At 45.9% G+C, this 13,683-nt stretch overlaps 1 protein-coding gene across 1 annotated transcript; it reads left to right on the forward strand.

Moving 5' to 3' along the window:
• Window positions 1–63: 63 nt before the first annotated feature.
• Window positions 64–13,652, forward strand: nuak2 (NUAK family, SNF1-like kinase, 2). The gene is made up of 6 exons (XM_061832992.1): window positions 64–522; window positions 5,904–6,024; window positions 7,040–7,191; window positions 8,398–8,463; window positions 9,507–9,759; window positions 11,072–13,652. Exons 1-6 carry the CDS (start codon window positions 298–300, stop codon window positions 12,121–12,123), a joined length of 1,869 nt encoding a protein of 622 aa, XP_061688976.1. The 5' UTR covers window positions 64–297; the 3' UTR covers window positions 12,124–13,652.
• Window positions 13,653–13,683: the final 31 nt, after the last annotated feature.

Here is a 13,683-nt window from a genome sequence, read left to right on the forward strand (position 1 = left end):
GAGTTCCAAACCCCGCCCCCCCGTGCTGTGACGCGTCACTAAAGAGCACGCGCCTCCCAACCGGCTGGCTCGGACCTGCAGTTATTTTACGCGTCTCGCCAGTTCCAGCTTTCACTTCTCTGCCTTCCAACTTCTCCCCTAAACCCTCTTGGGGGGCTTGAAGGGGACGTTTCTGCGGTTCCACCACAAGAAATGCTGTTGGAGCCCCGCACCTGCCGCCTTCGCGTTTGATAGTAAACCCGAAAACAAAAACAAACAAACCCGAAGAGGCGCTCGCTCGTCCCGTCAGAAATCAGGATGGAGGGCTCCAGCGTCGGCCGGCTCCCGTCCAGGGGTTTTCCGCCCGGCGAGGGTTTTTCCGCCGAAGCGTCTGCTCCGACCGTGCCGGTCCAGGTGAAGAAGCAAGCCGTGAAGCGACACCACCACAAACACAACCTGAAGCACCGCTACGAGTTCCTGGAGACACTCGGGAAGGGAACGTACGGCAAAGTGAAGAAAGCCAAGGAGAGATCCGGCAGACTGGTACGATTTTCTTTATCACCCCCAAATAATCTTCAATTTGACTGCCTGAGCGCTTTATTGCCTCTCGGCCACCTGTTCAGATAATAAAAGTGCTATTTCTGAAGCAGCTGTTTGCACTGAGGTACTTCCATTGACAGTAAAAAGCCACAACACTGCACCCTTTTTACACAAATCCACACACAAAAAGAAGACATTAATGTCGTGGATATTTGTGCAGCTGATCTTTCCCACTCTTGTCACAATCAATTCGAAGGCAATTCTCGTCTCGGATTTTAGCGGCGGGCCTCCGAAACGTGCCAAGAATGTGTCGCGATTACAATGACGACACGCACACAAAAAAAGATTGAACGCTCCTTGTAAAACTGTCAGTGCACACAAAGCTTTTTCTCCCCATTTTGGGGTGAGTGAGCTACTGAAAAGAAAAGAGAGAAAAGGGTGTGTTTGTTCTTTTCCAAGGGTAAATATCAGCAAATAATAAATGCAGATGCAATTTCTTGTTTTTATGAACAGGATCAATAAAATGCACGAGATGTAGTCCGCCAAGAGCCATTTAAAGTATTTTGGGGAAAGAAAGAAAAAAAAAAAAAACGATTGGACAACAAAAATATAGCTAAATGAGTATAGAGCTCGTGCACGTGAAGTCACCGTTTTCACGGCGCCATACTGCAGGTCAAACAGAGCTGGTCGACATTGAACCGGAGGAGAATATTTACAATAGCCGAGACCTGTTGCGCAGTTGGTTGTCACAACAGACGAGACAGATATTGAAAGAGATCATTTTATGGAATACCAGCTGAAAAGACCGGAAAATATCGACAGATTTTTGGCAATTAAACATGATGGATGGTGCCCAACGAAAATACACACGCCTGTGTAGCGATCGCTTCATTTCAGGTCGGAATTATTCTTCTCAATCTCAAATGACCAAAAAGTATTTATAATGCCAAGTTGGCTCATTCGAGAACAATGCGTATTAAAAAAAACATGCCTTAAATATTGGTATTTGTATTGAATACTAGCGGAAAAGATCGATGGATTCCTTCAAAGGTTAACGTGTGGCCGAACACGCTTCCGCATTCATGATCCATCTACCCGTCACTATGTGGGATTTATTCCTGATGACAACAGATCCAGTAACAAAGTATTCGTATGCGTCCAGACTTTTATACGGTTTCAAACTTTTCGGTGTAAATCTCGACGACTTCCTCACCAGATCCATGTGTCGATCCAGTAGTCCAAGACAAGTCGAAGCGAATTAACAGTCCAATTTCTTATCATCGAAAACATCAACTTCGGCATTAAGTACGGGTTCTCTATATCGAGTTCATCACGTTTTTTTTTTTTTTCCACGTACCTTCGTTTAGTTTCAGCTTCTAAATATCTAACGGTATCGGACAAGACTCTGGGCGTCGTGCTAGAAAACATATTTTCGTGTCGTCTCCAACCGACTTAGCGTTGAACAATGCTTTGCTAGACCGGCACAGGTGCACGAGCTCTATACTGGGTGGCGCAAAAGTACAGATCATCCGAGTTGGAAGCGTTATACACCGTTCTTTATTAGTGACCGTTGTTGATTTTCTTTTCAGATAATCATGTCAGGGATGGTGTTTAACCAACAAAAGTGGCAAATCACACAGTCTGAGGGCAGAATACTGAAAAGGTTGGACATAAATCTGAAGTTTATCGGATAATATTGAAACCGTCTACTTGGTGGAAGCATCTTTTTGATTTCTGTTGAACCTTTTCAGCATTTTGTCTTCGCGTGACGTCACATGCTAAGAAAGCGTAACTGCGATTGGCTGGGTGTTCGATTCTGACCTGAAGTAAACCTGCCGGTGGCACAGACGGTGAATTTTAGACAGCAAATTGTAGCCAGTTGAGTTGGTAACACTGAAAAGTTACACTGAAATACAGCTATTGAAAATGCGATCACTTTACATTTCAAATCCAAATCCCGGTGGGACTGATTTACTTCCATATCTGACCCCCGCCCCCTTTCGGCCGCACCAGCAGCTCCGTTCTGCGTTGTGCAAATGTGTAACAAAGTCAGTGTGTCTTCCATTTTCAGAGCCTTTTGTCTACACTTTCTTTTTTTCTTTTTTTAACGCGAGCCGCTCTCCTAGCTACAGCTGGAATGTGAAGGGTTTTCCCACCCCTGCGTTCTGCCGGGCAGACTCGCCGCTCGGTCAATTTCACGACCTAAATGTTTTGTGCGATTGTCTCCGTCTAACTGGTCAGAACTCTTTTTCGCCGACACTGCCTGTTGTGAGCTTTCGGTGCGAAAGTGCAGTCAAAAAGGGGATTTTCCCCCTTGCACCTGCGCCCGTCACGTCACAGTAACATGTCGAGTCGTGTCCCCGCGCACACATGCATCGCAGGATGTGAGTTGCTGTCTGGGAATCACCCCAGCCGACGTCTTGCCGAGCCCGCTGTCATAATACTGATAAGACCAACCGGGTGGCCGCTCTGAATGTGCCGTCAGCTGAATCGCTTTTACCGTGGGTGTAAATGCAACTTTGTTGTTGTTTACCTGCCGTGCCGGAGCAGAGGGAGGGACGCCAGACCAAAAGGCGCGGCCTCATCTCACGTGCGAGCTGCCGCTTTGACCTGAGCCACGCTCGTCGTCATAGAATGCAATAACCCAACAATAGAAACGTAATCCTCATTTGGATCAGTCCCAAATCGAACACCCGAGTCCTATGTTATTTTTTAAAATGTCCCTAAAAGTATGAATGCTAGCTTAATGATGATCTTGTCTCAATTTGCTCACAATTATTGAATGTGGCGCTTGTTTGAAAGTTGAGCAGGTGGGTACACAAGTTTATTTTGCTTTCTCTCAGCCATTTAACAGTTCTACCTCTCAACTATCCGTTGCCGCCATCGATAACTGAACAAACATGCGTTATTCATGGTAAATAATGATTTTCGGACAAGTGAAATCATTTCTCACAACAAAGAGCTCTCATTCCGCACTAGCTGGGACTCACCGCCCTCGTTGAATAGACCTAAATTTGCTTTGTCACGTACACAGTAAATCACGGAGATGACATCAAGCAATGACTCACTTTCTTGACATTTCAGTCTACAAGAAAACAAGATAATTAAAAACACTCTTTATCGTACAGTCGACCTGCGATTAGCTGGCAACCGGTCCAGGTCGTCATTTGAAAGAAGTTCCAGCTCAGGTACAATGAGGAAAAGCCCTCGAGCTAATAGATGGACGTTTAAGTGCGAATGTTCTAATTTTATGCTTGGGCCGTACGCCACCATGCCATAAAATTTTGGAGAAATCACTTTTGCAGCTCTTGGGAATTTTGTGGACTTAACTGTTGCTTAATCACGTCTTACGCCAAATTAGAGTGCATCAAATGGTTGCTAACAGCAGAGGTGCTGTTGATTCTCGATCAACTGCTCTGTGGTCTAAAAGAACAGACACAGTGTACCGTAATTCCTGGCCTACAGAGCGCACCTGGTTCTAAGCCTCGGTACACAGAGCTAGCAGCGCGGTGCTAGCGTTTAACTCCTCCTGTGTACCAAGGCTTATAACCAGGTGTGCTAACCCTAGCGCCACATCAATGCATAAACCGCAGGGTTGAAAGCGTGTGAAAAAACTCGCGGCTCGTAGGCCGGAAATTACGGTATTCTATTTGGTAAACAATTGTAAAATAGTATTCTCTAAATAAATGGGGGGAAACGACATCCAAAAAAGACATTTCATAATTGTGTACAAGGTTGGGGGCTCCATGGATTCGTTGTTATTTTACTTTGTGGGTGGCGGCGTAAATTTGCAGTCTGGTTGCGTTTGTGCCAGAGCCCAAAGATTGTTCGCCTGTGGGTGCCGAGCACGTAGAACAAACCGACGGCGACAAAGGACGCAGACACACTCCGATAACCTCACATGGGTGTGAAGTCATCACGAGTCCCGCAGCCCCCCTCTGACAGCTATTCAAACAAACGCAGGAAATCTGAGTTCGCACGAGTCAGGAAAAGGGAGTCGGAGCGGCGAGAGCGCCACACTGACGCACGCCGTGCGTCCAGACCAGACGATGATTCACGGCAGGGTCGCCGGGTGAAGCGCTTATGACAAGTCTCCACTTTGTCCGCTTGTCTGTTGCGTAGCCCGGAGGCTTCGCAAAGACGAAGGCCGGCCCAAACGCAGTCTGGCGCATCGTCATCTTAACCTTGAGGCTGAGTGGTGAGGAATGCCTGGCATTCCGACACCGTCTGAAGCTTTTATTTAAATGACCCGATTTAGTACTACTTGCAAGTTTATACAGAGGGCAGCATTTGATGCATCATTACCACATCAACTTCATAAAAGCCGTAAACAGATGATTGTGTTCCTTTGCCGGGAAGGTCTGTTGATCTTCTTCTTTTCCTTTCAACTTGTCCCGATTAGAGGTCGGCACAGCGTGTCACCTTTTTCCATCTAAGACCATCTCGTCCATCCTCCTCTCGAACACCCACAGTCCTCATGTCCTCCCTCACAACATCCATCAACCTTTTCTTTGGTCTTCCTCTCCCGCTTTTGCCTGGCAGCTCCATCCTCAGAACCCTTCTACCAATATCGTCACTCTCTTGCCTCTGGATATGTCCAAACCGTCCAGGTCTGCTCTCTCTCTTGGACCTTGTCTCCAAAACGTCCAACTTTGGCTGTCCCTCTAATGAGCTCATTTCTGAACCTATCCAACCTGGTCACTCCGAGCGAGAACCTCAGCATCTTCATTTCTGCCGCCTCCAGTTCAGCTTGCTGTTGTTTCTTCAGCGCCACCATCTCTAATCTGTCCATCATGGCCGGCCTCACCACAGTTTTATGAAATTTCCCTTCATCCTAGCGGAGACTCTTATGTCACATAGAACACCAGACACCTTATGCCAACTGTTCCACCCCGCTTGGACCCATTCCTTACCACACCCTCCTTTGCTCTATATTGTTGACCCCAAGTATTTGAAGTGGTCCACCCTCACTATCAGTTCTCCCTGGACCTTCACTCTTCCTCCTCCACCGATCTCATTCACGCAGATATATTCTGTTTAATTTTGGCTAATCTTCATTCCTCTCCATTCCAGTGCATGTCTCCAGCTTTGTAATTGTTCCTCCGCCTGTTCCCTGCTTTCACTGCAGATCACAATATCTGCGAACTTCATAGTCCAAGGGAATTCCAGTCTAACCTCATCTGTCAGCCTATCCATTACTACCGCAAACAGGAAGGGGCTCAGCACAGATCCCTAATGCAGTCCCACCTCCACCTTAAATTCTTGTCTATATCGTGTGGTTCAATTACCACATTGGCAGATACTGATCAGAGCTGATGAAAAATATTAGTATCCATCTCAAACATGTTATTCTCATATACCATCTTTGTTTCTTTTTTTTTAAGGTTGCCATTAAGTCCATCAGAAAAGATAAGATCAAGGATGAACAAGACCTGGTTCACATCCGCAGAGAAATTGAGATCATGTCATCACTGTGTCACCCGCACATCATCACCATATATGAAGGTATGCGCACAGCGTAACGTTTTTTTCGTCTTGAATTTAGTCGATTTGTTTGGCGTCACGTGTCGAGCGAAACGTGATACCCGTAAATAGAGCTTTCTACATCGGTCTGATTGTTTGGAATCTGAGTGAGCTCACGCAAGTCTTTAGTGGAGACTGATGCTCTGTTACATAAGTGCTGACTCTACGTTGCATCACAACAGCAGTGTTGTGAGCCGGTGCACGTGGCCTTGTGTCTTCCAGCGCCCCTAATCGACATCGCCTCAATGCGCGCTTGTCACGATCCACTTGGGTTTATCCCAATTAGTTTGGCCTCAAAAATAAGTACATCAAAACAATCTAATGAGATGTGTGGAAAAAAAAAATGTATTTCAAAGGTGACGACTTGAGTCATCACGCCTTGGATTTGAGTCGACGCTTTGATGATTGCGACTTGACTTTCCAAAAACAGAAAAACTTGAACCTCGACTCAGAATTTGATTCGACACATGATGATTGAGAGGTTGTACATGCATACGTAAAGATGATCCAAATTGGCCAATCATATCATCATCCAATCCTGTTGGTCTGGAGTATTTATGAAGACCAGGTACTAAAGGTAAGACTGCATTAAGAAGGTGACTTGACTTGGCCAAGACAAAATAACTTCAGACCTGCTTGACATTTCTGCATCTGACTTCATTCCATCTCTGCTAAATGCTCATACCTCCATAAAATAATAATAATAATAATAACAACGAATAATGAACGTCAGACAGAAGTATTACTGTAATTTCCGACCTATAAGCCGCGACTTTTTTCACTCTTTCAACCCTGCGGCTTATGCGCTGATGCGGCTAATTTGTGAAATTTTTCTAACGGCCGCAAGGGGGCACGCGACTGGAAAAGGTAAAGAGTGAGAGCGGTGGAATATATGTGCCGAGGAAGTGACTTTTACCGGTATGTTTTTTTTATTATTTTTTTAAACCAACCCTGTTAGCGCTGCGTTAGTGCTAATGCCTTCATCTGTTCTTTTCAGTATTTGAGAACAAGGACAAAATCGTGATTGTGATGGAGTACGCCAGCCGCGGGGATTTGTACGACTACATCTGCGACAGGAGGCACGTCTCCGAGCGCGAGACGAGACACTTTTTCAGACAGATTGTGTCCGCCGTGCACTACTGCCACAAGGTAAGGCCGCTTTTAACTCTTGTGCGTTACCCAGTACCTTACAAAGAGTACCGTATTTTCCGCACTATAAGCCTTTAATATTCTCAAAAGCCGACAGTGCGCCGAATATATGGATCAATATTGAGCCTTTATTGCAGCTCCATGTAACGGATTTATCATAACATAACCCCAACCTCTACTGTAACGTCTATTCCATGCGGCTTATAATGTGGTGCGCCTTATATATGAAAACCGTTTTGAAATAGGCCATTCATTCAAGGTGCGCCTTATAGTGCGGAAAATACATTACATATATTTTGCGCTAGATGTACTTGGCAGCCATTTGCTTGCATTACCCCATCTTCCTTTGCGGCAGCTACGTAGACATGAAAGGCAAGAGTTCCTCTCGGACCAGTTGCTCAGCTCGTGTTCCTTCCAGGGCACCAGAACCCCTCCCCTGCTGTTGCATAATGACGATTATTAACTGTCAGATGGCTGATTGGAACGGGGATGCTGTGCGAACAATGCAGAGGAAAATGAACACAAGAGTTGAGGGAGAGGCAGGAGGGGTGGCGTTGAGGCCGAAGGCCAGCCGTCCCAAACACACACTTACAATCACTAATGAGGGTGTGATGGAACACAGTAAGCGCACTCGCACACCATCGGCGCACTCCAGCAGTCCGAAAGCTAAAGCTTCAGCGGGGGTGCTTTCGATGTGAGCTGGATAATACTTACAGAGTAAATTACCCCATCTTCTTCCATATCAACCACCTTTTTTGTTTTTTTACTGCGCCCTGATATAAAAGGCTATTGTTAACTGGTGGATATATTTGGCCCAACTGTGAATCATAAAAAGAAGGTGCAAACAATAGTTCTTTATATAAACTTTTTACGGGCACGACACAAAACATGTTCCTGGCCACGTGTTTCCATTCCTTTTTGGGAGCAGGTGACCTGCATTTTTTTTTTTTTTTAAAAGCAAACATCTGTGGAAGGCATGCCCCCCCGCAGAGCCAAGGACAATGACGCAGCAGGAAAAGAAGGAATGCGTTCTAACCTGGGAGAAAATAATCCTTTTATATAACATAGTTAGACGGCCTATATAAAGTGACAAGGCTAGAAATGTATGGAATTTTACAGATAAAATGTTGTGAAAATAACTGATATCGACTCCTTTTCCACCCACCTCCCCGCCCCCTCACCCCTTTTTTTTTTTTTTCCTCCTAGAATGGAATCGTTCACCGGGACCTGAAATTGGAGAATATTTTACTGGATGGAAATGGCAACGTCAAGGTATGCAAGTTTGTCACTTACTACAAGACACGGGAAATCTGCCGTAATTTCCGGCATACAGAGCGCACCTGCTTATAAGCCTCACCCAGTACATTTGTAAAGGAAATACCAATTGGTACATACATAAGCCGCACCTGTGTAAAAGCCGCAAGTTTTAAGAAATTTACAAAGAAAGACGGTACACAGAGAATTTTCAAAGTTTTGCTACCTTAGCTTAGCTTAAGATAGCAACAACACAGTAGCACGAACAGGGCTGTTAAAAAAAACATACCGGTAAAAATCACTGAGACACAGAAGTAACACAGCAGCAAGAAGCTAGCGCAGCGCTAACAGGGCCAGTTAAAAAAAAAAAAAAAAAAAACATACCGTTAAAAATCAATGAGGCACAGCCCTAACGCTAGCGCAGCGCTAACAGGGCCAGTTAAAAAAAAAAAAAAAAACATACCGGTAAAAATCAATGAGGCACAGCCCTAACGCTAGCGCAGCGCTAACAGGGCCGGGTTGAAGAAAAAAAAACATACTGGTAAAAGTCACTTCCTCGGCACATATTCCACTGGTGTCACTCTTACCTTTTTTGCTCAAGTGCCCCGTTGCGGCCGTTAGGAAAAAAAGCATAAAGTACCCGCATCGTCGCAGGGTTGAAAGCGTGTGAAAAAAGTTGCGGCTTATAGGTGCAAAAGGTGTAGGGGCACTTGATCGTTAAACTTGGACGTAGAAGAAAATATGGCCACAAACAGCAAGGGTGTTTGTGGGGAATTTATTTATTTTTTTATTCATTCATGCTGTGAGGTCAGAGGTCACTGATATTGAGAACCTGACTAGTACGCGCTGTTGTAGTTCATTCCAATGGATTTTTGGCACAAACCAATCCGAGTATGCCCTTGGTGTGTTAAATACGACACAGCCCTGCTATAAAAGGGCTCTCCCCAAATAGCAGATGGTGTGTCTCGGTAGATTTGTCCAATGTATTTGGTATATTCTGCTTAGAAAAGGATGCAAAGTTAAATGTACTGACTGGACTCTACTTCACACTTTTGTCACAGATTGCTGACTTTGGCCTGTCAAACCTTTACCACAGAGATGAGTATCTCCAGACATTTTGTGGTAGCCCGTTGTACGCGTCCCCAGAGATCGTAAATGGCCGGCCATACCGCGGGCCGGAGGTGGACACGTGGTCTCTCGGGGTGCTGCTGTATACTATGGTCCATGGCACTATGCCCTTCGATGGGAACAACCACAAGGCGCTCGTCCAGCAGATCAGCACCGGAAACTACCGAAAACCAAACAAACCCTCTGGTGAGTGTTCAGTGTAATTCGTACTGTTACATGGTTATGCTTTCATCTTTTAACTAGATATTTTTCTATATAGGATCCCAGTACAATTTGGTGGCAAAGCACTCACATCCAATCTGATGTGAATAAATATTTAAATAATGTGTACGAAGCGTGGCAGAAAATGTCCAGGAATGGTGTCACAAAAGCTGCATTTCAAATCCAAACAACAAATTCAACAACAACTGCAAAATCACGCACTCCTGAAAGGGTTCTTCGAGATCCTCAGAATATTGGTGTTGTCCACATCTTCAAAACAGGTCCCTCGAGAGCGGAAAATATCACTCGAGCCAGGTCAGGCGAGTAGGGAGGTTGCTCCGTGATGCCAATGGTCGTATTGGCCGTGAACTGCGGGGATGATCTGGGAATCTTGAGGAGGCTGACTGAATTAAATAAACCGGCACAGGATTTCTTTGAGAGATCCTTCCCCAAGTGGAGGAGTTCAAGTATCTTGGACTCTTGTTCACGAGTGAGGGAAGAATGGAGCGGGAGATCGACAGACGGATCGTTGCTGCGTCTGCAGTGATGTGGAGTTTGTATCGGTCCGTTTGTGGTAAAGAGGGAGCTAAGTCGAAAGGCGAAGCTCTCAATTTACCAGTCGATCTACGTTCCTACCCTCACCTATGGGCATGAGCTGTGAGTCGTGACCGAAAGAACAAGCGGGCGAAATGAGTTTCCTCCGTAGGGTGTCCGGGCTCACCCTTAGGGATAGGGTGAGAAGCTCGGTCATCCAGGAGGGGCTCAGTGTCGAGCCGCTACTCCTCCGCATTGAGAGGAACCAGATGAGGTGGCTCGGGCATCTGATTGAGATGCCTCCTGGACTCCTCCCTGGTGAGGTGTTCTGGGTATGTCCCACCGGAAAGAGACCCCGAGGACGACCCAGGACACGCTGGAGAGACTTTGTTTCTCGGCTGTCTTGGGGACGCCTCGGGATCCGTCCGGAAGATCTGGAAGAAGTGGCTTGGGAAAGGGAAGTCTGGGTATCCCTGCTGAAGCTACTTCCCCCGCGACCCGACCCGGAGAAGCGGTAGAGAATGAATGGATGGATGGATGGAGGATTTCTTTCTGGTCCACACTAAAGAGGATAGCTAGTTGTTTGGATTTGAAATCTATTTTGACATCAACTGTTATGACACATCTTGTATGCTGGATCAGTAGATTTGGGATCAAGGTAACATAAGTACAACAGTCTAATTGCTGTTGAATATTAATTGACAAATGATTTTTCCAGTGCTGAAAACAAACATAATTGTTGACGTTTCTTGCTCCCAATCAGATGCGTGTGGTCTCATTCGTTGGATGCTGATGGTAAACCCTGAGCGCAGAGCTACAATCGAGGAGATAGCGGGACACTGGTGGCTAAATTGGGGATACCAGCAATCCCTGCTGGCTGAGACAAAGGCCAACCAAGTTGAGGAGTCTACGTTGACGGGGTCTCAGTCAACGCAGCACCCGGCCGGGCTGGCTAGCGTCGCCAACTGGCTGCGGCGTACGTCGAGGCCTTTGCTGGAGAACGGCTCCAAGATGCGCTGTCTGCTCCGCTCGCAAGGTAGCGGCGGGGGCGATGTGGTGCGCCAACGCTCGCTGCGTAGGTCTCGGAAGGAGAATAACGTATCCCAGCCCATCCACGAAGGGGGTGCAGACATGAGGCCTTCCAAGGGTATTTTAAAAAGAAGAAATAGTGTGAAACAAAAGGTGATGAGCGAGACCCTTGTTGACAGTTCAGCTGAGCATCAGAACATTTTAGGCTTGTCAACCCCGGCCAGCGCCCCCTCAGCTGCAATGCTACCTCGCAAAGGTATCCTCAAGAAACCCACAGAGCAGGAATCGGGCTACTACTCCTCCTCTCCTGAGAACAGCGATTCTGGCTGGGTCGCACAATCCAAAGCATCCCCCCCAGCATCAACACACAGGAAAGGCATTCTCAAGCGAAACGGAAAGTTCTCCTCCGGGGGGCTGCAGGAGTTTGGCTCGTTGGATCAGCTGGCGGTTTCATTACCCAGCAGAGGCCACAGGGCAAGATCGAGCTGCGCCATCAGCGAAGACAGCATTTTGTCCTCGGAATCCTTTGACCAGCTGGATCTTCCGGACTGTGTCGGACTTCCAGCGTGCGCAGAAAAAGCCGGCAGGCCCACCATGAGAGGATGCGTGTCGGCTGACAATCTGCTGGACATTCAAGAGGATGCCATTCTTGGGGATGGGCTGCAGAGGCAGTGGAACTGCTTTGAAGCCGGAGTGGCTGACAGTGCCTTCTCTATTACAGACTGCGATAATGTCACTGAGGCTTACAAGCAAGCCTTGATTATTCACAGTCCTGCTAAAAGCTGAACAACGCATGGCGAGAGCGCATTGTGACAATATATCACCGCACCGTCGGCGTCGCCTTAGTGTCCAACATCAAGAATGCCGAAAAAAGGGAGGGGTAAAAGATATTTCATGGCTTGGTAAGGTTAAAAAAAATGTTCTAAGAATGCAGGTCGGAGTCTCAGGTGCTCAAACTGTGCATGATCAGATAGTCATCCAAAACCAAAACACCTTGAATTTTTTTTTTTTTTTTTTTGTACGACATCAGTCGAGAGCTCTTGCGCCAATTAAATAACCAGGTGGTTTTTCTCACTCAGGCAGTTGGAAAAGTATTTATGGCTTCACGGCTCTTTTATCATTTTGCGCCGTTGTCAGTCAGGTTCAACTGGAGTTTTGCTTTGCTTGTATCCCTCTGCCGCGGCTTTTACTGCGTTTTATGATACAATCAAACGACATTTCATGATGCCAAAGAGCGCTCTTGTGAACACGAGTGTGACCGTTTTTGTCTTTAACGGCGCAGGACAGGGATCTCGGTCGTTATTTACAATCCACGTTTCTCTTGAAATATGGTCCAAGTTTGACCGATAACTTGAATGACGACTTGACACACTGACGCGGAACAAGCCGAGCCTGTCGAACCTGCCGTCAACACCCAACTCTACCCCGGCGCACGTGCACAGGTAGACGGCGCTTTTCAACATGCACCATTTTCCAGCCGCAGCCCAAGAAAAACAGCAGCAAGTGTTCAAAGTAAACTGTGAGCTTGATTAGCCGAATGTTAATGTGTAACTGCCGAAGTCAACGACGGCGCTCGGGCGTCTGGGTTTACGCCTCAGGTCGTGGAAATACTACGGGAAATTTGTTAAAAGCTAGATAAAAAGTTTTACTCTCTCTCTTTTACCTGATATGCACTTGCTGAGAACAAAAAAACCGGGAATAAGCATGTCTATACAGCATAATACTATTCAAATACTTGGTAAATATTTGGCTAATATGCTTCAGGGGGTTTTCCATGACATCCACGGTAGTAAAAAAAAAAAAAAAAAAAAAAAAAAAGGAGACATCTTGTTTTTGTGTTGACTATTTCACACTGGAAGTCCTGACATTACTTGCTGAATAATAGAGAATATCAAAAAGTGGCAAGTTTTCACATCTGATAAGTTGGGTGAAATTACTTTGATTTCATGTAAAGATGCCCAGAATTCAGAATGGCAAACCTCTCCTGACACATCTTTTTTTTTTTTTTTTTTGTTTTGATATGGCAACATGTTTTGTTTTTCTTGAACAAACTGAAGCTTATCAGGCATGCAAAGCAGATGTGAATGTGTGTACAGTAACATGCAAAGTTGAAACTGTCCAAATTTCAGCGAGTTCTTGTCATTTCAGGAATGGAAGGAGGAGTGTTCGTAAAAGCAAAAATATCCCTTTTTTGGGGGACCATTTTATGTGCGTTTAAGGGTTTTCTTACCTTTTTGGAATCAAACTCAATTTGTATTTTTTAAATGTGCCAAAGTTCTGTTGTATGACTCTTGTGACTGGGATGGGGGCATCAATAAAAATAAAAGAACCTAAATGCTGCCTTTT

This window comes from Syngnathoides biaculeatus, chromosome 10 (assembly GCF_019802595.1).
Source record: "Syngnathoides biaculeatus isolate LvHL_M chromosome 10, ASM1980259v1, whole genome shotgun sequence".
NCBI lineage: Eukaryota > Metazoa > Chordata > Actinopteri > Syngnathiformes > Syngnathidae > Syngnathoides > Syngnathoides biaculeatus.

Excerpts from the sequence above, each read along its gene's own strand:
- nuak2 (XM_061832992.1), top strand. The coding sequence starts at position 298 with ATGGAGGGCTCCAGCGTCGGCCGGCTCCCGTCCAGGGGTTTTCCGCCC. Across the intron at positions 523-5,903 it reads AGGAGAGATCCGGCAGACTG|GTTGCCATTAAGTCCATCAG; the intron begins GTACGATTTTCT and ends TTTTTTTTTAAG. Across the intron at positions 8,464-9,506 it reads ATGGAAATGGCAACGTCAAG|ATTGCTGACTTTGGCCTGTC; the intron begins GTATGCAAGTTT and ends CTTTTGTCACAG.